Consider the following 23,606-nt stretch of genomic DNA (forward strand, 5'->3'; position numbering starts at 1 on the left):
TTTAGAACACCAGATTTTATTCGGAAAGATTTTTGATAAACAATGGCAACAACTACTGTGGGAACGAGTGCATGGAGTCCTATTCTAATGCCCAATCTACTGTAGTTAATAGGGGTCATTGAAAGGATAAAGGGGGTGTCCAGCATCTCTTGCTACTAGTTTTCCATCCACCTGTGAAATAAAAAGACAATCTGAGTCAGAAAGATGAAAATCCAGTTCTTGCTTGAAATTAAAAACAGAACCATGCAGAATCAAGTTTCCTTTACATCCCAGTCCTTAGCAAGGATATCTTTAACAATCACTGCTCCCCCTTCTCCCCAAGGCATAGTACTACTAGAAAATCATCTTTTTCCAAGAGAATTCTCTGTAGCCTGCAACAAGTATCACTTTCAGTGGCTAGGGCTTGAGGAATTGGATTAAGAACAATTAGGGCTTCTTATTTGCAACATTTATCTAGTAATTGCTACAATGCGAGTACTTTGCAAAGCACTTAAAACATTAATTATTGGTCTAACTCTCAACACTCCTTTGAGATACCATAGAGAAAAGTGTGGTTATGCCAGTTTTACAGATGGATACACTGAGGCAGAGAAGTTAAGTAACTTGCTCAAAGTCACACAGTGAGGCAGTGGCAGGGTTGGTTAATGAACTCAGGAGTCCTGACTCCTAGTCACTAAACATACAGTTGGAAATCCTGATTCCACTGAAGTCTTGGAAAAACTCCCATTTGGCTTCATTGGGAGCAGGATTTCATCCATGTCCTCTAACTGAATATAGGCTTTTGAGCGGGTGGCATTCAACCCTGGCACCAAAAAGCTTCCATAGGGAGGAGATGCACTTTTCAAGGTACCAAGCTCCTGCCAGTCAGTTAACGCTTCCTTCTGTGAAGCTACAGTCATACCCAGCTGATGTTAGAGAGAAATGGATTAGGACTGCAGCAAGAAAAAACATCTCAGGGATTTTTAAACATATCTACTAGTAAATTTTCCACCTACTCTTTTGAAACCAACAGCTTGGATCCCCAATGAATTATTTACAGTGTGCGCTACAATTTTGTTCTTCATCCGGGCCACTAGAGGGCACTGGAAACAGTGACTAAAAAGCAGAGGCCTAACCAGCGCATGGAAACATGTTAAGAGTTTTACATGTGATTAATCTTCAGATATAAAAGTGTATTATAAATATATAAAAGTGTGACCAAGTGCTGAGTCAGATCCTACGAACTCTCCATGGACTAAGCAATCTTGGGATCTTTGTGCTTCCTTTTTTTTCTTTTTTACTATCTTAAAAGTGATCCTCCTTGGACATGAAAGTCAACAACTCTTCCACACCTTCCAGAAATTCACATTCTCCACTCATCTCTTTCCTTTCCTCCGTGCTCCCCCATTTCTCAAGGCTGCTCTGTGTAAGACAGCACTTCTTGCAGGTAAGTATGCTTGTTAGCAGTGCACACGTCGCCTTATGAGCCAGGTTCCGTTCCATTCTATTTCTTTGTACAACTCTCTGGCTGCACAAAAAACAAGTGGTGGAAATACTCGCTACCCAGTTTCTGGCTCTCAAGGGGTTTTTGCAGGGGAGCATCTGCCTTGTATTGGTATTTGGAGGGGACGTTAAAGAGCGGTAGTTACTGTGATGAAGCGGGACTGTTCTTAATGTTTCCTCTAAATATTGTGGGGGTGCCTCAGTTTCCCCTATCCAGTTCTTAAGTATCTAGGTGGTGGGATAAGGGTGTATGATCGTTGCAGAGCCCTAGAGGGCAGGTGTGTGCAGGGGTCTGGACACAGAGAGTTGTCACGGAGTCCCCGGGCGATGCTCTGGAACTGCTCCCTACGAAGCCAGTCAGGACTCTGGGGAAGTCTTCTTTCTGTGAGCAGCCTGTCTGCAGGACACACAGCTCACTCAACTTCCACCTTCCTGGGTCTGACCTTGGAGCATTCAGCCTCCTCTGCCCCTCTGTGTGCTTCCCACAGCGAGTCCGCCCAGGCGGGCTCCTGGGGAAGCCAGAGGGTCCTGCCCCCCAACTCCGCAGTCAGACGTGACTCTCAGCCAGCCAGTAAAACAGAAGGTTTATTAGACAACAGGAACATGGTCTAAAACAGAGCTTGTAGGTACAGAGAACAGGACCCCTCAGCTGGGTCCATTTTGGGGGGCAGTGAGCCAGACAACCACGTCTGCACTTCACTCCATGTCCCCAGCCAGCCCCAAACTGAAACTCTCTCCAGCCCCCCCTCCTCTGGGCTTGTCGCTTTCCCGGGCCAGGAGGTCACCTGATTCCTTTTTCTCCAACCCTTTAGCTCTCACCTTGCAGGGGGGAAGGGCCCAGGCCATCAGTTGCCAGGAAACAGGGTGTTGGCCATTCTCTGCGTCCAGAGGCCTGCACACACCTTCCCTCTAGGGCTCTGCAACGATCATACACCCTTATCCCTCCACCTAGATACTTAAGAACTGGATAGGGGAAACTGAGGCACCCCCACAATATTTAGAGGAAACATTAAGAACAGTCCCGCTTCATCACAGTTACCAACTGCCCTTTCCACAGAAACCTTGAAATAAAAATCAAATATGCGCCAAACCAACAGCAGCTACTTATTCAATATAACAGATCACCATGCACATTACAGAGCTGTCAATCATGCCTTCCTGCTTTGTGGTCATCTAGAGCTCTGCCTAAATGTATACCTTTGTCAGAGATTTCTTTAGGGAAGTATTGACTCGACACTGGTATCCAGTTATGACTACACACACCCTCCTTCCCCCTGAAACAGGTGCTGATACTAGCCTTTTTTAGGGGGGAGAGGAATCAGACCACTTATTTAGGCACCTAAATATGGATTTAAGAGTCAAACTTCAGATTTTTTTGTAATCTTATCCTTGGTCCATATATCCAATTAGTTGCTCTGGTTTCATGCTAATGTGGTAAAGCAAGAAAAATGCATGTCCCATCAAGTGTGATTTTTAGGAGCTCAGATGCCATGCTCAAAAACCTAGATAGTATAGATTAGATACATGAGATTTTTAAAAGGCACTTTATTTTTAAATAAATGGTATTTGGAGATCAAGAAACACTTCTTAAAACCATAAAAAAGGGTGGACAGAGGGTCCCGCTCAGACACAGTGGCAATAGATTCCTATTTAAAATACTTCCCATCTCATTTTTTCCTGTTTCATTTTGCATCTTTGAAGCCCAGCTGCACAGCATTTAGCCTCTTCCTAACTGGTGAGCTAGCACTTTGAACTACCCTCTTTTGTCTCATTATCTGCTCAGTGAATCACCATGATGCTGATAAGTTTCTTCCATACAACAAAGGCACCTGAATTATTCCAGCTACCAGGTACCTATTCAGAGCATATTTTGTGATTGATTAGTCAACAGTTCTGTCAGCAGCATGAATATCAAAACTAGAAAGGACCTCTGTCAGAAACAGGTGTGCCTGCAAACTCTGCATATGCACATACAAACAGCTATCTGTCCAGGCAAGCTGGTAGGTAAGTGCACACGTCTCATCTGAGTGTAAACGAGTCTTCATGTGCATAGATGTGGGGTTTTATGGGCACACACATATTTTTGTTAGCACCCCCACAGTTGAAAACCTCGGCCCTACAGCACTGAAAAATTGTAACTATAACATTGTCTTTTGATGTCAGACAAGTGTATATCATGTGCATGCAATGAATCTGCCCAAACTGGGGGAGGAGGGAAACAGGGGAGACACGCTGCTTTCCCCAAGCCCTCAAAGCCGTAAAATAAAAGGTTAATGCAGCCTGCACTGGCGAAATGCCCACTTCAAAGAACTCCCAGGGTCAGCCAGCTACCGGAGTTTCTCTGGTAGCATGGTTTGTATGGAGTCCTGCTGCCAGGAAGCCAGAGAGACACCCAAGACCCCAGAACTAGTAGGGAGGCATAGGGTCGCTAACCGGATCTTAGGGGCTTCTATAGGCAGAAGTGCTGCCTATTCCTATTCTCAGGAGAATCCTTGTTCAATTTTCCTCCCCCATAAAGCGCTCCCCTGTGGCAGGGGCAGTCCAGGTGTTGATTTGGCATTCAAGCACTCAAACTGGCTCTGTGAAACTCAAGGTGGTCATTTGGACCACAGTTTTGTCACCTTATTGCGCTGTCTTGAACCCCCATAAAGGGGTAGATTATTGTCAAATCAGCATTTCCAAAACCAAACTCCAGGCAGAGGTGCCGAAGAGGGACTGCTGTGAATTTGCATGAGGAAACAGGGCACGACTGACAGCTTCCACATTGGCACAGGGATCTACCGTATCTGCTTGCTGTATCCTGACACTACTGTCTCCAAAAAAATCTTGGGTGGTTAGACACACCAGAGGGCATGTGCCACTTGATTTATCTGCATCATTTCCAAGTGGCTGGCAAGGAAGAGAATCTTCGTGGCTGCATTTTGTATGGGCTAGAGGGGAGCAATGTGGGTGTCAGGGAGGAGGAAGCTGCAGGTGATGATGAGGGCATGGACGAGTGTTTCAGCCGTAATGTGGGTCCGTCTAGAGAAAGGGTGAAATGAGATGACACCAAGGTTTGGCTCTGAGTGAAACAGAGAGAATGGTGGTGTTATCGGATACAGAATGGGAGCAGAGGGAGGGCTTGGGAGGAAAGACGAGTTCAGTTTTGGCCATGTTATTCATTGACAGAAAGGCCTCCAGGAGGAGGCAGACACAGACTGAAATATGGGACGGGCTCAAGGGCAACAGGTCCAGAATGGGAGATCTCCCATCCAAAGGCTACAGAGGGAGAAGATGGTGGCACTAGGGTGACGAGACAGCAAATGTGAAAAATTTGGATGGGGGTGGAGGAGTAATAGGAGCCTATATAAGAAAAAGACCAAAAAATCAGGACTCTCTCTATAAAATTGGGACATCTGGTCACCCTAGGGGGCACTCAAGGGCAGAGGCCCATACAATCCCAAAGAAAAGAGGGAAAGGACTTAGCAAAAGAAACACTGAATGACCACAGAGGTAGGAGAACTAGGAAACAACAGTGCCAAAAGGACAAGGGACAACAAGATTTATAGCTCAGTGGTTTGAGCATTGGCCTGCTAAACCCAGGGTTGTGAGTTCAATCTTTGAGGGGGCCATTTAGGGATCAGGGGCAAAAATTGGGGATTGGTCCTGCTTTGGGCAGGGGGTTGGACTAGGTGACCTCCTGAGGTCTCCTCCAACCCTGATATTCTATGATTTCTAGATGGCTATGATCAAGAGTGTCAAAAGCTGACTGAGTACAGGCAGCCTGATTTGGCCTGGAAGAGGTCAGTAGAGACCTTGGTGAGAGTAGATTCGGGGAAGTGGAGCAGACAGGGATCCCTCTGGCCTGACTTCCGAGATGGAGCTGGAGGAGAGAACTGAAAGGAATGATTGTGCCAGTGTGTTCAATTAGTTTGGAAGTGTTAGGGAGATGGGTGGAAGGTATTTGTAAGGATGGCAGAGACCACAACATGCTTGTATTTTGAGAGGAACAAACCAGAGGAGAAGAGAGACTCAGGAGGAATGAGAGAAGGTCAGAAGACAGGATGCAATCCAGTCAAAGGGGCAATAAAAGGGTTAGAGATAGAGAGCAAAGGAGAATCATTGGTGTCAGTGACAGGGGAGAAGGAAGGAATGGTGAGAGGGAGGGAGGGCCAGGAGGCAGGGAGCATTTCTTCAACAAATCCCTCTCTGGGCATTACTTGCAGAGAGCAGCATCCTCTTCCTTTTGGCCCTTCAGCACTTTTCAAACCAGCTGGCTGTGCCTGGGCTTTGAGCATCTTGAGACAAGCTAAAGGTGCTTTAATACAATCAACACAGCTACTAACATAACTGTCCAGTTCCCTCATGTGCCTCATCTACAATTCCTTCACCAATCTTTTATGAAAAGTCTATCTCCAGCTTCATTGCCCTAATAAGATGCAATGTTTTGTCCACTGATAGCTCTGGCAGGGGATGATGAAAGGAAGAGCACCAAGACGAAAAAACACACACGCACGCGCACACACTTTCTCCCCCCCCGACCCAGCCAGAGAAACTTACTGTAACCGTTGGCACAATGTATCGCCAGTTTTTATTAAGGCTTCCAATGTGATCCATCTCTTCTCCTGTGAGATTAAAGTCAAACACCTAAAACAAAAACAAAAATTAAAGCTTTATTCTTGGACTGTGGTTGCCAGTGTCTGTAGCCCCCGAACCGTGCCACCCTGTTTTGTTCCCTTTGTAACAATTACAGCCCACCTCTCTCTGACCTGATCTCTTTCAGAGACCCGACAAACGAGGGGGATGGCTTGAAAATAAGGGAGGCTTGCACCTGCATGCCTCAGTATACAAAGACACAGAATGAAATAGCAACACCGAGAAGCATTGACCTGGGGCCCTGCAACAGTGCGTGTACGTACATACGTACGTACACACACACACACTCTCTCTCTCTCTAGACTGGAATAATTTAAAATGTAATTACAGAATACTTTTGTCTGGACTTTAAAGGAAAAACCACAGTGTAATATTAGAAATTCTAATCACTGTATTTAAATTTTAAAGGGCAAATGATTAAACACTGTGTTTGAAGGAGTATTACAAAAGAATTAAGTATCATACTGGCAGCTGTAATCATGACAGCCTCCTGATGCAGAGATTTCATTTCCCACTGGAAATTAGAGATCAAGGGAAAATCTCTCTGAACAGGCCAAATCCTGAAGTTTCTACTTAGCTTGTACTCAAGCAAAACTCAAGACTAAGAACCGAGTCAGGATTGGTCCTGTATTTTTTACATTTGTTCATTAACAGGCCTTGTAGCAATTTGAAAAAAAATTAGATCCAGGGCTAAATCTGGATGTCTTTACCCAGGGCCTGATACTACAGCTCTTGGTCACATTGAATAGCATTCTATCACAGGCGCAGTCCCGTAGAAATCAGTGGGACTGTTCCTGTGAATAAGCGCTACTCAATGGGCCAAATTCTGTTCTCAGTTACTCTATGTCCACACCAGTGTCATTCCATTAAACCCAATGGTATTACTCAAGATTTATACCAGTGTAATGGATGGCAGAATCTGGCTTAATTCAAGTAAGAGTTGCAGAATTATGCCCAAGCTTTTAATCTTATCCAGCCAAACTCCCAAGAAATTTTGCCTGAGTAAGGGCTGAGTAAAGATCTCAAGATCTGACCCAGACAGAGTTACCTCAAAATAACTTTAAAACTCTGATTTCCAGTGACTTCTAAAGTGAAGTGAATTGGTTCATCTGTATCTCAGGAAGGAGTTTCTTTAAAATTCTACCGTCACTAATCCTATTCCTGCTAAAGAATATAATTAGAACAGCAGCTGACTGCAGAGACACCCCAGTCATTGAATGGGAATAATACAAAAGAGTGGCAGTTCTTTCCAAAAACTGCTTTGCCAATACCATTTTAAGACAAATTATTGTTTACTTATCTAAGATAAGGGCAAACTCCTGTGCTAAGTTAAGAAAGACAAGGGATTTTCATCTAAAAACAAGAAGTGGATGATCAAACCCTTGTGTCACTCGAAACTTAAATGAGTTTTTTTTTCCAAAAAATTTTCCCACCCGTCTGCGTGTACACACATGTATGTAACTGTAGAGCTGGTAATGAGTCTTGGGATGAGCACCCTGGTTTTTTTTGTTGTGCAGTTACTAACATATTTTTTCTCCCTCATGAAAGACATTTCTTAAGCGTTTGCGTTGCTAATAAAAGTGCTCCTTTTTGGGGAAGAGCTCTTACCTGGAGATTTTGCAGAATGCGGGCAGGAGTGACACTCTTGGGAATGGCAACCACCTTACGCTGGACTTGCCACCTATTACACAGGGAAGGAAGAAAAACCTCAACTTCTACACATACAACCCAAGGGTAGGGGCGGGGTGGACAGAAACATCTGTTCCAAGCAAACAATTCCCTCTTTCACTTGGCACTGTATGTATTTTACATATATTTACTCCCTGCACCTTCAACCCCTTTCTGGGCACTTTATGGCTGTGAGGTAAGCTGGACATGGGTTTACCTTAGAATCCACCAACACCAATCTTGAGCAAGACAGAATGGTCACTAGACTACTTCATTGAGAGCTGCAGGTGATCATGTTTTTGGTTTTGTTTTGTTTTGGGGGGGGGCGGGGGGGAGGGAAACAAGCTCAAGATGTCTCAAGCTGGACTGTCAAACCCTTTAGAAAATTTTGGCCCCAATAACTTGCACAAGGAAAACCAAGAAGAGACTCCAGTTCTCTCTAGTCCTAGAGCAGAATATCATTCTTCCTCTCGTCCACCTTCTACTAGCTAAAAGAAAAGGAGTACTTGAGGCACCTTAGAGACTAACCAATTTATTTGAGCATGAGCTTTCGTGAGCTACAGCTCACTCCGATGAAGTGAAAGCTCATGCGAAAGCTCATGCTCATACGAAAGCTCATGCTCATGCGAAAGCTCATGCTCATACGAAAGCTCATGCTCAAATAAATTGGTTAGTCTCTAAGGTGCCTCAAGTCCTCCTTTTCTTTTTGCGAATACAGACTAACACAGCTGTTACTCTTCTACTAGCTGACTCACCAACTCCAACCCCACATTTGTGCTGTTGTGATTGAAGATGGGTACGACAATGGACGAAGCATACCACTAACTCCATCTTGCAAGATGCTGATCACATCCCAGATGTTGCTGAGGTCCCTTGCCCCCCATTGACAACTACCATGACTCTTACAAAGTCCTCAGCAATGTATAGAATCAAAACCCTAGGCTGGCTTGTGCTGCAGCAGAAATAGAGGAGAAAATAATGGTTTGCCAAGTGGAAGAGAGCTGAACTAGTAGGGAATTATGTTTTAGGGCTCTCCATGGCTATAATACTCTATTGACAATAAAAATACTGTCTCAGTCAGAACCCCTTTACCTGTGTGCCACTTGTGTCAGTAGGGACAGTGCTGAATACCACCCTTTCTCAGAACTGTTCAGTACCTGAGGAGGATTTGAGCAGGTGATTTGCCATATTTTTCTGCCAGTTTTTTGATTCCAGATTCTTCTAGAAGTACTGGTTCATCAGGGTGCTTCCACATTCGATCAGGGGAGCCAAGGGGACTGTATGCCGTTACTACCAGCCCTCGCTTATTACAATGAGCTAATAGCTCATTCTGAGCAAGGTAGGGATGACATTCTATCTGTTAAAGCAATACACAGCGAATACACAGTGAGCAAACCTCAATAAAAAGAGGCAACAACAAAACAGGAGTCTAAGTGCACAACAACAGAACAAAAAGAGGACTGAAGCCTGTTTCGGTTGTTGGGATTCCCATGATATAATAATTTACTGCTAGCAGGAATGAGAAGCCACCTTGCAGGTTATGGCAAAGGAATTAGGTTGCATAGCTAACTAAGGGAAGGTAGCTGCAGATGGGAATTTCTACAAGTTACCCTCACCTACCTTGTATGAAGATACTAGAATTCTCTGTGCAAAATGTGAACTTGACTTCAGACTGACTCAGAGTCCCAACAACCTGTCTCCTGGTACAACATGTAACCGAGGATTTGGCCAATTGGAAATACTTTTTTCCCTGAATTGCAAACTTCTTGCCTTAGCCTGAGAAACTACTCGATCCACTAAGAACTCCCATCATGCCCTAAAATGCATTTATTGAGCTAGCCTGTTTATGTAGCACTCAGTATAATGGAATGCAGCTGGTCAGGTTAATCCACATTGGGTCAGTATTCTAAACAGATTTTTAGAATAATTTTTCCATATTTTTAGATCAACTGCCTTCAGTAGCATTGATTACGAGGCAATGTTGACTTGCCCCCACACTCTAGCAGGAGTAGGTAAGATTGCCATTCCATGGCTTCATTCCCATCTCTTAGATAGCACCTGGGGGATTGTAACTACCCCTCGAATTGTGAGGGTGTGATGGCTATTTGTTACAGAGTGATCACAATCAGAAAATTGCTGATTCCCCAGCTGCTATTAAATGAACGTAACTGCAATGGCCATGATGGCTAGTTTGAAATCTATGTCCCTCTAGGACGCTGTGACTTTTTTTTTTCTTCCCCAGAGGCTCTTGCTGCTACAATCCGTGCCTTTCTCATCTCAAGGTTAAGCTACTGCAATGCACTCTCCCCATAACCCCACTCAGAGTAATGCTGGTGCGGAATGCAACAGCCTGCATGCTTAATGGAATTTCTCATCATGAATACTTGACACCAGTGTTCATGTTCTGCCCTGGCTGCTTATTGGCTTCCAGGTTGAGTTTAAGGTGTTTGTTCTGGCCTAAAAAGACCTAAATGTTCTGGAACTTTCCTACCTGAGGGAGGGCCTTTCTTCATGGCCCTTAGCAGGGCTAACTCTGCCCCTATGGTCATACACCACCATGCACATTATTTGTGGTCATATGAGCTCACTCCTCATATGGACAGGATCTGCATAAAGAATAGTAGACACTAATGTACCTTTCCTGCACAGACCTTACCCTTTCACACAGAGGCCCATTCCCACTCGCCTGTGTTTGTCTCACCTGTACTACAGCTGGTTTGATAGCAGCCATGCTGATGATGTCATCAATCTGACGGCTGTTGAAGTTGGACAGTCCAATGGCCTTCACTAGACCTTTCTCCACCAGCTTCTCCATAGCCTTCCAAGTTTCCTTGTAGTCAGTGTAGTCAAAACGCATCATGCCATCAGGGTTCTTTGGGAAAAGAGTATCTCCTCGTCTACAACATTGCAAAGATACAGTATAAACACAGTGCACAGAGATTTTTATTATAGTAAATGGCCAGTAAAATAAATATTATTTAAAATACTCATAGAAGTCCAATACATGCTTTACAAGGCACTGTGTGAGTTAAGCCTACATCTCCTTCAGATTCCAATATGCTTATTTACCATATGAAAAACTGGTTGATATACAGTGTCTTTCTTAGTCAAGGTAACTTACTGTAGAGTACTCAAAGCTATCTACCTACAATGCAGTGACTATATGAGATCATGACCATCATTATACACTCAAGCAACAGTTCACTATAAGGTGGACTATAAGGTGACTATAAGGTGGATAGAAAGCTGGCTAGATTGTCGGGCTCAACGGGTAGTGATCAATGGCTCCATGTCTAGTTGGCAGCCGGTATCAAGTGGAGTGCCCCAAGGGTCGGTCCTTGGGCCGGTTTTGTTCAATATCTTCATAAATGATCTGGAGGATGGTATGGATTGCACCCTCAGCAAGTTTGCAGATGACACTAAACTGGGAGGAGAGGTAGATACACTGGATGGTAGGGATAGGATACAGAGGGACCTAGACAAATTAGAGGATTGGGCCAAAAGAAATGTAATGAGGTTCACCAAGGACAAGCGCAGAGTCCTGCACTTAGGACGGAAGAATCCCATGCACCGCTACAGACTAGGGACCGAATGGCTAGGCAGCAGTTCTGCAGAAAAGGACCTAGGGGTTACAGTGGACGAGAAGCTGGATATGAGTCAACAGTGTGCCCTTGTTGCCAAGAAGGCCAATGGCATTTTGGGATGTATAAGTAGGGGCATTGCCAGCAGATTGAGGGACGTGATCGTTCCCCTCTATTCGACATTGGTGAGGCCTCATCTGGAGTACTGTGTCCAGTTTTGGGCCCCACACTACAAGAAGGATGTGGAAAAATTGGAAAGAGTCCAGGGGAGGGCAACAAAAATGATTAGGGGACTGGAACACATGACTTATGAGGAGAGGCTGAGGGAACTGGGATTGTTTAGTCTGCAGAAGAGAAGAATGAGGGGGGATTTGATAGCTGTTTTCAAGTACCTGGAAGGAAGTTCCAAAGAGGATGGATCTAGACTGTTCTCAGTGGTAGCAGATGACAGAACGAGGAGTAATGGTCTCAAGTTGCAGTGGGGGAGGTTTAGGTTGGATATTAGGAAAAACTTTTTCACAGGAGGGTGGTGAAACACTGGAATGCATTACCTAGGGAGGTGGTGGAATCTCCTTCCTTACAAGTTTTTAAGGTCAGGCTTGACAAAGCCCTGGCTGGGATGATTTATTTGGGGATTGGTCCCGCTTTGAGCAGGGGGTTGGACTAGATGACCTCCTGAGGTCCCTTCCAACCCTGATATTCTATGATTCACCCATAGACTCTGACCTTAGAAAATATTGGATTGAAAGAGGGAATGTTTGCCAGGACAGAGGTAATCCCTTCATAGTTTTTGAAGATTCCTACAGGAATTTTAAACTTCCATCTGGAACCAACCTGCTACCGAAGGGACGTTGGTTTTACATTCATCCAGAAGAGGGCGCTTGGAATAGTCCAATATTCCCTTTCCCTGGCATTGTACTGCAATGTCAGCACTGGGTATGAGCTCAGCTCCCAGTGGGAATATGTCTTTAAAAAAAAAAAATCACACCTTGCTGCTTCTCGGTTAGGAGTGTTTCCAATTAACCATAGCAACACATATAACACACACAGAATCCAGCTGGCCTGGTGGCACAACGGTGCACTGTGGGAGGGATACAACTGGATTCTGAGCAACGCAAGATGGGATGGGGGCTGACCAAGCTACTTAAGGAGCATCTCTGACCAGCTGCACTGCTGTTGCCTCAGTCTTTGGAGACACACATTTTCCTACGCTCTCCCAGTTGAAAGGAAAATGTTGGGATTGTGAAAATGGCAGGAGTTGGGATTGAGGAATCAGGGGCATCAGGCTGAGTGGGAGGGTTCTTGCTCAGGGCGTGGGTAGACTGAGCACCAAATATAATTTAGAATACAGCCTTATGAGATGCTGTAGGGGAAAAACAGGATCACATGTCAACAGAAATGCTCCTGAAACATGGTTTCACTTCTAGCTTTTTGTGTATTGGGGTGAGAAGATTCGTCCTCAAGACCCACAGACACTGTGGTTCTAACTGCAAGCATCAGTTCCCATTTAAGTACAACCCTTCAGCTCAACTTCCCCATATGGCAAGTTTTGTTTTACATCTGATCATTCAGAGACTAGAACCTTTAATGCATAAGTTACCTAAAGGGATATATTTAGTGCTGAACAGTCCTTTTTGTATCACTCACAATGTGGTACTTGTTGTCCAGTTCAGGTCACATGACACTTCTAAAAAATGGAAACACCTCTTTGAGCGCTCCCAGGAGGCAAGAATTTGAGTTCCTCTGAATCTGATAGAGAGCTGGCCTGTTGAGAGGATGGTCTGACAGAGGCTCACACTTAAGTCACAGCAGGTCACATTTAGTCCATCCTTCTACAGCTATAGGATTGGCCCCTACAGCGTATATGTAAGTGTTTTATCCAGTCCAGTATTAAATGACTTAAGCCCAAGCTTAAGCCTGATGGGACTTCACCATTCCCCTGGAAGACTATTCCACTACTAAGGGCTTGTCTACACTACCCACCGGATCGGTGGGCAGCGATTGATCCAGCGGGGGTCAATTTATTATGTCTAATATAGATGCGACAAATCGACCACTGAGCGCTCTCCCGTCAACTCTGGTACGCCACCAGAACGGGAAGCACGAGCGGAATCCAAAGGAGAGCGTCAGCTGTCGACTTACCGCAGTGAAGACACCGTGGTAAGTAGATATAAGTACGTTGACTTCAGCTACACTATTCACATAGCTGAAGTTGCGTATCTTAGATCGACCCCGCGCAGTAATGTAGAGAAACCCTAACAGATCTTACCTTCAGGAAGATTTTTCCTTCATAACAGGTCAGATTCTCAGCTGGTATAAACTGACATAACTCCACTGAAGTCAATGTAACTACACCAGTTTACACCAGCAGGGATGTATTTCATTAATCCTGGTACTCCTAGTTAGGTCACTTCTAGCTAACTCACTCAGATCCCAAGGCCACCTAGTGCTGTGATTTGGGAGGTGTGACAGATATTATGGACACAAGGAATATTCAAAGGCTACTAGACCAACTTTATAGATATTTTATGTAATCTCTATGGGTCAAGGATTTGTTTAGCTCCATTAGAGAGTTACAGGAGTTTCCTGCAGTAACTAAAATCACTGGGGGATAATTAATACAAATTCCTAGGCAGTGTAAACAAATCTGGAGGAGTCCCCCGCCCTCACCGCCCCCTGCAAATGGCATATATTAGTCTGAACTGGTTAAGGACAGCGAACAAAGAATTATGACTGTATAAAGTCACCAGCCTGACTTTGGGGGTGGGAGGAATGGCGGGGTGCGGGGTGTCACTCTCACTCAATCCAAGAACTGACATGACACTGTGATCAAAAGGGACAGGCCCGGTGGGAAGACTTTGAAGTACTTTGTTCCTATCATAATCTCCATGTGGAAGATGGATGTCTGTCTGGTAAACCAAAACCTGCATTTACTGTTTCTAACATGTTTTCTCTGTAATGCTTTTATTCTGAATAAATAATACTTTGCTTTATGAAGGCTGGCTGATCACTGGTTGACCCTGTCATTGCCCCTGAAAGAACAGGACTGCTGGTGCTGAACTGCAGTCAGATCTGCTAAAGTAATCACAGGGAATTGCAGCCCAAATCCCCTGTCTAGGCGTCATCCCGAACAAGGTGAGGCCTGAGACCTAAGTGGGGGTGCCCTCCTAGAAGCAATGCAGGGATCAGAGGTGCAGTTATCTTGGGAACTGTGACAGTACATATCAAGTAATCATGAGGATTCCACTGCCTCTCTGAAAACTGGTTCTGCTCCCTAACTGCTCTCACATTTAGTGTGGTTTAAAAATCAGATAAGACTTAATTTCAAGTTTAAATGCACTATTTATAGCTTTATAATTGCAAACTAATGAGAACAATTATCAGGAGGAGATATCTATCTTCCTTGTAGATGGTTTCCAGATTTTACTAATTCTAAAACTCAGTTCAAATGCAAAGAACTGGGATGAACCGGAAACATCCTTTGTCTGTTCGTCCTTAGGCAAAATGCACATACACCTTTGGAGGGAGAGCAGTAGGGGCCCAGACTAGATATTTCAAGCTCACCCTACTAACAACGTCAGGAAATACCTTGCAGGCAATATCTGTGGCAAGAAATTCACAGCTGCACAGTAACTAGCCTCCATTTATAAACAGATGGTCTGCACTACTTTTATATTTCCTGCTCTCCTCCCATGCAGAACTCACTCGAAGGCATGTGGCCAGTGCATGAGATACAGATCCAGATAATCCAGTTTCAGATCTTTCAGAGATTTCTTTAAGGCTGGCTCCACATCTTCTGGGTGGTGCTTGGTATTCCATAGTTTTGATGTCACAAATAGCTCCTGCCTCTTAACAGGCTGTTAAAGACAGAGAGGAAAAAATATGGGCACAGATTCACATCAAAGGCTTATCTGAATACAGTCAAAGGCACTAGTTAGAAAAGGAATGGCCAGTGACTCCTTAGCCAACTCCTAAGGCAAACAACCACCAGAGTGTAATTAAAATAAAGAAGGGAGTATTTAGAACCTATTAATTAGATTTTTTAGAATGCATGGGATGCAGAATGGAAAGAGAAATAGATTTTTACATTGAAAAATAAAGTTCTAAAATATCTCACAGCCTCCCCTCCTCTCTCCAGATACTTTTTGAAACTTAATGGAAGTTTTGCAAAACCACAAAAATGTCTCTAAGTTCTCCCATCACTAATCTAAATAGTGTCCTCTAAACTAATTTCAACAAAAATTATTCCCACACACAAATTGGTCCGATTAGCCATTACTTAACTACACATGGCCAATGTGGATAGACTATTCCATTAACGCAAATGTAAATTGTTATTTATTTATATTTCTGTTTTATGAATCATGCCCATGAGACAGACCCAACTAGCTTCTGTAACTTGCTGTGCTCATGACATATTATTTACCAAGAGGGCTACTCATGGAAAGAACAACAAAAATAAAAATAACCTCATAAATCTTCCTACTTGGACTTTTTTGTTTGTTTTTTGGCAAGTGCAAGAAATGTGTTTCAACTACTCTGTCCTGCTGCTTAAAGCCCAACATATTAAACAGGTATAAGGTTAAGCAACTTGATGTTTATAAATAAATAGAAAATGTGTACGTTACATACTGTATACAAAGGGTGAAATCCTGACCTCATTGAAGTCAGTGGAAGTTTTGCCATTGACTTCAACGGGACCAGGATTTCACCACAGTCTCTGAAGAGAATATGAAACTGATACATAGAAGCAATAACTACAATTTTCTTAGTTTGTTTTTTCCATATCAATTTCACTGTTATTTTTGTGCTTGACCTATGGTTTTCAGAGAAAAATCTAAAAAAAACCAACAGATTTTTAAAAGTGCTGGTTATAAACCACTCTAGCATTTTAAAAAGTATCACTGAATGCACACTGGCTAGTAGAAGTTCCTGTCCTTCCCTGTATTGATTATTCCTGCCTATCTTGCACCAGGAGGGTTGGTGCAAGCTGGGGGAGAAAAGTTGGAGAGGACAGCTGAAGTGGACTTAAAATACTTAAATCAATGCTTCAGAGAGGTTGCCCAAAAAAAAGCATGGAGGAGCTCCTTCCCCATTCAGGCTGAGCACACTTTTTCTATATGCCCTCCCCAGTTCCTCTTGGCTCCAGAAGTGAGGTGCTGAGTTTAAGACTCAGGGCTTGTATACACTTGAAATGGGAGGGGTTCTCCCAATGGCGTAGGTAATCCACCTCCCTGAGAGACAGTAGCTAGATCGACTTGATCTAGCACTGTCTACTGTGGGGGTTAGGTCAGCTTACACTATGTTGCTCAGTGGTGTGGATTTTTCACACCACTGACTGATGTAGCTGGATTGACCTATCCTTTTAGTGTAGACCAGGCCTCACATATAGATTCCCCCATGTTGTGTTGCATCTAGGCAGACGAGCTCAAGTGACTTTTTAAAAACTATGACCAAGATTTTCAGAAGTAACTAGTGATTTTGGGCATGTTTATTTTTGCGTGCCCAAATTGGGACACCTTAAAGGGGACCCTGAAAAGCAACTGCAGAGCAAAAAAAGGCTCTTTCTTACTCATCAGGTTCCCTGTTTGCATTCTGATCAATCATCTGTTTTAGTGAGAAAAGATTTTACTGAAGTCTGGCCTGCAAAACCAGCATAGATCTGGGAGAGAAAATTCTACCTAACGCAGAAATAACAAGGATACATTAATATGCAGAACCTTGCAATGCCATTTTTACAGAGTTACTTTTCAGGGTAGAGCTGCAATTTACAATCCAGTTTACATTCACCGTTCCTTTTTCACCTTCTCTGGCCCAATGCTCTCCTGGAAGGCTTCACCTATCTCTGCTTCATTGCTGTAAACTGTAGCACAGTCAACATGACGATAACCTGCACCAAGAGCGTACTTCACTGCCTCCTTCACCTGTAATCAGAAACAAATACAGATTAACTCAGCATAACCAATGGGAAGGGACGGTCTGGTTTATTTTGAAGAAAAAGCCATTTTTTTTAAAAAAAAAGAACTAGATGTGCCTCGATGCAAGAGCCGGACAAGTTGAGAAATACTCAAGAAGCCTTCTGTAGCCCTTGTGTTCATCTGAGTACAAGGACTATGCAAGGCAAGCACTGTTAGGTACTCCAAATGGAACAGGAAAGCATTGGTCCTCCATGCAGGCATGTAGAGCTCACTGGCCAAAGATGGAGGTCACTCTTAAGGAATGGTACAACTGCCATATTCTCCCTGTGTGCCAAGAAGCTCTAGAAGCTCCTACTGGTATATTCCCAGCCACCTTACATCCAGTACCTGTAAGCACAATCCACGGAGAAAGAGTTAGGTTTTAAATTCCAAAATTATTAGCGTACAGGGCTTCCAAAATTATTAGAGTACAGGGTTTTGTTAAATTCCTCACACCTCATTTCTGAAATGAAAGGTTACTTTATTGAGATGTAATCTGTTCCAATGCACGTACCAAGATCTCCTATAGTTTTGTTCACTTCCTATGTTCTCCTCTACTCCACAACAATGAAAGCCACTCCACTAACAAAGTCTCCTCACTGAAGCACTCACACACCTGCAGGGCATGCCTTAGGAGTGTAGTAAGCCTAGAGACAAGCCCGTAGAGTGCACTCTCCAGACTTCTCAGGTTGCTTTTGGGTAAGAAAAAATAAAAATTCAAACCCCATTATTCTATAAGCAGCAAGTGACTGCTACAAATAATGATGGCCCATCCATGGGCAGAGAAGGTAAGACCTATACAGAGTCATCTTTTATCTTAGCTGCCCACTGGGGACCTTTTGGCCAGTAGTTATATACTGTCTTTTAGGATGACCTAGACCTAAACACTGGGTCTATTTTATCAGTGTGGAAAGAGTTAGCATCCTGTGCTAGCACAGGCTTTTGTGGCTGAGATATGCTTCCACCCATGGGAACAGAGGAAGTTAATCTCTTCCCTCATTGTATTGTTATTTTGCTACCTTGTCTGTGCAGATGGTAAACTTTTCATGGCAGGGACTGTCTCTTGCAAGGCATTTGCATAAGGTCTAGCACATGGGGTCCTGATATCTTTTCAGGGCTCACTGAAAGGTCTACACAGCAGCTGGGAGGGTGCTTCCCAGTGCAGGTAAACAGACGCAGGTTAGTTCCACTTGAGTTAGCATGCTAAAAATAGCAGTGTGGCCACAGTGGCATGGACTAGCCACTCAAGTACGTACCCAGAGGGTCGGGCAGGACTGTACTCGGGTGACTGACCTGTGCTGCCAAGACCACACTGCTATTTTTAGCATCCTAGTTCAAGCAGAACTAGCGCAAGTTTGGCTCCCCCACTCTGGGAAGCACTCTTGCACTTGCGTGTAGACATACTCCCAGCGCTACCATAATACAAATTACAAAAATATTCTTAGGTGGTATTCCTGTAGGAAGAGTAAAAACAGAATTTCCACAGGATACAGAGACAGTTAAAGAAGAAACAATGAAACTGGATGATCTTTTAACTAATGTATCAAAGCACCTGCAATTTCCATTTCAAAACAGGTGGAATAATTAATACTGAGGAAAGACAATAAAACGTTGTGGTTTACAAGATAGATTTAAAAGATAAATCAAATATGGAGTAGATCTATTGGCTCCTGCTAGATTTTATTTCTTTTAGTTGTTGAAAGGAAAGGGGAAGCTACATGCGGGATATTTTGACGAGGTTCTTTGGTGAGTTAAGACAATATCTGCATTGAAGAGCAAATTTGCCTTAGTCACTATGACAAAAGAAAAGTTTTTCCTTCTTCAACACGGACAGGATTTATAGGCTTTACTTTCACTATGACAAATACTTTTCTGTTGAAATGGTTACTACAAACAATGCCTGGGTTATGAGATCACTCAACATGTTAATGTTTTATGCAGTCCAATCACTCCCAAAGAAAACAGAACAATAATGACTTATTGATCACAGGAAGCCATGGAGCAAAAGCATCTGCTCCGAGAAGGAACTTAAACATGTTCTATAGTACAGCTCCAATCCATTCCCTGTCCCCATGGGCAATGGTTTCTATTAAGATGGAAGGATAAAGAGCAGGAAGATAGATGTGTGTCAGTAATTGTTCAGGAGAATGAGGATACAGAAGGCTAGATTTTGAAAGCTCTCTGTAAAAGTGCCACTGACAGATATTACAACTGCATGCAGGATCTTTGGAGATCATCATATTGTATGAAATTTATGTATAATTGCGGGCCACTGATTGATTGTGTCCTACTCCATCTGTGTGAGGTTACATCAGCTCCTCCGGGAACTAAAAATAACGGGGGAAAGGGGGGTGATTAAGGCCAGTTGCTGAAAGTCTAAACAAACCCAGAGAGGTACCACTCCCGGGGAGGCTTTCATATACAGGTTCAAACTGGGTTTTCAGGGATCAGACAAAGAAAGCGCTTTTGATATAATGAGGTTGAGTTTAAACTGACACAGAGCCTTCTTTCTGATCCAGCAAACAAGCAAACTTTTGTCCCAGGAGCCCCAATCCTGCTGAAGGGTTGGAAAGACTTTGGCCTACGAGGATCCCATAAAACGGATGGGTAACCTCTGGTAAGCTTTTAGCCTGCATATAGGAACGTTTATTGTTTTTATATGTTTTCTCTGTAATGCCTGTACCCTAAGAATACATGTGTTTTGCTCTTTGAAGGCTGGCTGGAAAATGATATATGTTTAGAACCCTGCAAATCTGCAGATATCTGCAGACCATGTTTGTGGAATTCGAATGGATGTGGATCCGAATACTGTATCTGTGCAGGGCTCTCTATATATCATTGTAGCCCCTGGAGAAAAGTTAACCACAGGCACTGGACCATGATCAGACCTGCTGGGGAAATCACAGTGAGGTGCAGGACTGCAAGCCTAAATTCCTGGTCTAGAGGGAGAGAGATGTGGGTCTCTTCCCAAGAGAGGTGACACCTGGGACCCTGAAACCTTAAAAGTGGGTGCCCTCAAGGAAGAACCAGGAGGAAGGGGTTGTCAAAGATGCAGTTAACCCTGAAACTGTGACAGTCACATCCAAACCAGCACATGAACCCCCATCCGATGAAGTGAGCTGTAGCTCACGAAAGCTCATGCTCAAATAAATTGGTTAGTCTCTAAGGTGCCACAAGTCCTCCTTTTCTTCATGGACAAAGTGATTTTCAGTGAGCAGTGCCTAAGGACAAAAAGCTCTGACATGCCTTCACAAGACAGCTTAAACAGGGGGGTGCCGTCTCCTGCCTACATGTGCAAGTTAAATTTCCAACGCTGGGAAACCAGGACTGGTCATTTCACAAGGCTTATAGATTTAGTTAAGATATTTGCATGTGTGTTCCCTGTCCTGAGAGCTACTAAAGTTTTCCAATTTGAACTGCTTGAGTCACTGGTCCACACAAAGGCAAGCATCCTAACCAGGTTTCCAGATCTGCTAAAGAGGTTTATTGAAAGAATCCGAGAGTGAAGATATTTCTAACCTGAAAACGAGGTATGAGAATAAGAATAATACTTAGTAGTAGAATTAATAATTCCAAGCTGTTATACAGCTCTACAACAGTAAATCTCAAAGTGCTTTACCAACAAAGTAAGCAGCAGCATCCCCATTTTATAGGGGGGGAAAGTATAGTGCAGGAAGGTGAAGTGGCTTGCCTGCTGTCATCCAGGAGGCCAGTCTGAGACCTGGGCTCTATTCCTGGCTCTGACAAGTCCTAGTCCAACATTCTATCTATTAGGCCACACTGCCTCCATAGAGTGCTTTATATTTTCAAAGCCCTGTACAAATATTAACAAATTAATCTGATTGAAAAACTGGTTAACAGGGTTAGTTCTCATTTTGTCAGAGTAACAAGCATTCCAGAGAAACAGGTTTGACAGGAGTATTTAGAGGGTCAAATACCTTGTAACTATGGGCTACCTGTGGCAGTAAAGGTAGCTATTTGCCCAAGGACAAAACTGGACAACAAGATGGCAGATGAAAGTCATTGTTGATAAATGCAAAATAATGCACATAATCCCAACTATACATATACAATGACGGGGGTCTACATTAGCCGTTACCACTCAAAAATGAGATCTTGGAGCCACTGAGTGGATGTTTTCAGAGAACTATCCACAATGTGCAGTGGCAGTCAAAAAAGCTAACAGAATGCTGGGAATCATTAGGAAAGGAATAGACAATAAGTAGGGCTCTACCAAATTCATGACCATAAAAATGTGTCATGGATAGTGAAATAAGTCCTCCCCTGTGAAATCTAGCTATTGGGGGGAAGATGACTGGGCGACCCCCAGCCAGGGGCTCCTACTGTTCCCTGGGCTCCAGCTGCTAGGCCCCAGGCTGGGGAGGACAGGACTTACTCTTCCTGTGCATAGCTACTCTCAGGGGGAGATCAGACCCACCTCTGGGTACCTCCCCTTGCTGCAGGAAACAACAAAATGATGAGGGGTATGGAACAGCTTTCATATGAGGAGAGATTAATAACACTGGGACTTTTCAGCTTGAGAAAAGAGATAGCTAAGGGGGGGATATGATAGAGGTCTATAAAATCATGACTGGTGTGGAGAAAGTAAAAACGGAAGTGTTATTTACACCTTCTCATAACACAAGAACTAGGGGTCACCAAATGAAATTAACAGGTGGCGGGTTTAAAACAAACACAAAGGCAATATTTCTTCACCCAACACACAACCTGTGGAACTCTTTGCCAGAGGATGTTGTGAAGGCCAAGACCATAACAGGGTTGAAAAAAGAACTAGTACGTTCGTAGAGGGTAGGTCTATCAATGGCTATTAGCCAGGATAGGCAGGAATGCAAAACCATGCTCTGAAATGTCCCTAGGTTCTGTCTGTCAAAAGTTGGTAATGGGCAACAGTGGGTGGATCACTTGATGATTACCTGTTCTGTTCATTCCCTCTGAAACATCTATCATTGGCCACTGTCAGAAGACAGGATATTGGCTAGATGGACCATTGATCTGATGCAGAATGGCCGTTCTTACTTTCTCAAGGATCTCAAAAACCTATCCATACCACAAGGGAGATAAGCAAATATTATTAAACCCATTTTGCAATGGGTAAGCTAAAACAGAGTGGTTAAGTGGTTTGTTCAAGGTCGCATAGTAAGTCAGTGGAAGAGCTGGGAACAGAACTCAGGAGTCCAGACTTGTTACAGGATCCACTGTCATATTTGCAATTCACCAATTCTATTCAGCCCACTGCAAGGTGAAGTCTATGTAGGTATTTATATACCCCTATCACAGTGGTAACCAGGCATCTGCACTGCTCCAAGCCATCATGAAGGGGCTGTCCAATGCTTTCCTGTAATATCACACCACCGTTCAGCCCCCTCATTGGACCAATGCTCAGAAAGGAGATGACAGATTCTAGAGGAAGCTATGGCAGTCTCTCTGCATCCAGGGAGGGTTGCTGCAATCCTGGAGTTCGAGCTTACTCACAGATGGGAAATGGAAGGAGAAACTGATTGTGAAGACCACATGATTGTCAGATGCAGGCTTCTGGTCACACTGCATTATTACATCAGAGTTCCTTCATTTGTTGCAGATGAGGAAACTAAGGTTACCACTTCACCAGAATACAAGACCCATGGCTGATTCGGGCTCAGGCTTCAAAATTGCCACAGAGACGTTCATGTTAGGCCTGGAGCCTGGGCTCTGGGATCCTCCCCCTCATGGGGTCCTAGAGCTCAGGCTCCAGGCCAGGCCTGAACGTCTATACAGCAACTTTATAGCCCTGCAGCCCGAGGCCCAGTCAACTGCAGGTGTTTAATTGCTGTGTAGATGGACCCTAAGAGCTCCAACTAGGGGTGGCAACTTAGAACACCTCAAAAAACAAAGATTTGTCTCCTATCCATAAATGGATTTAATTCAAATCCTTCCCCCTTCTGCCACAGTTAACGCACACTTTAACTGGGAGGAACTGCTTGTTTGAGTGACTAGAATTTCCAGTTTGCTGACAGAGTGAGACCACAAAGGAATAATTAAGAGGTGCTCAGATACCACAGTGAAACATACTTATAAGAGCCTAGAGTGATAGAGGTGACTATTGTACAGTAGCTTTATAGAAAGCTTCACCATGTTATGATGAATGTAACTTGTCAGACAATCAAATAGTCTAGAGAAGCCATTTCCAAAACACAGTCAGGCTTTCTACTGGTGTTGTGATAGGTTTTAAACCACACAGAAAGCCAGCTTGGCTAAGGCACATATTTCCTTCTCTGGCTCCCCC

At 43.8% G+C, this 23,606-nt stretch overlaps 1 protein-coding gene across 4 annotated transcripts in view; it reads right to left on the bottom strand.

The window, feature by feature from the left end:
- Window positions 1-23,606, bottom strand: part of LOC141992584 (aldo-keto reductase family 1 member A1) — a 107,034-nt gene continuing 83,428 nt past the window's right edge. For all 4 annotated transcript variants that reach the window (XM_074961854.1, XM_074961857.1, XM_074961855.1 and 1 more), the window contains 7 exons: window positions 17,171-17,290; window positions 15,072-15,223; window positions 10,487-10,682; window positions 8,943-9,142; window positions 7,726-7,798; window positions 6,022-6,108; window positions 1-171 (listed from right to left, as the gene is read on the bottom strand). In XM_074961854.1, the coding sequence (XP_074817955.1) occupies window positions 106-171; window positions 6,022-6,108; window positions 7,726-7,798; window positions 8,943-9,142; window positions 10,487-10,682; window positions 15,072-15,223; window positions 17,171-17,290 (894 nt within the window). In that variant the 3' untranslated portion in view covers window positions 1-105. The remainder of the gene's footprint in view (window positions 172-6,021; window positions 6,109-7,725; window positions 7,799-8,942; window positions 9,143-10,486; window positions 10,683-15,071; window positions 15,224-17,170; window positions 17,291-23,606) is intronic.

The sequence above is a fragment of the Natator depressus genome, chromosome 8 (assembly GCF_965152275.1).
Source record: "Natator depressus isolate rNatDep1 chromosome 8, rNatDep2.hap1, whole genome shotgun sequence".
Taxonomy (NCBI): Eukaryota; Metazoa; Chordata; order Testudines; family Cheloniidae; genus Natator; species Natator depressus.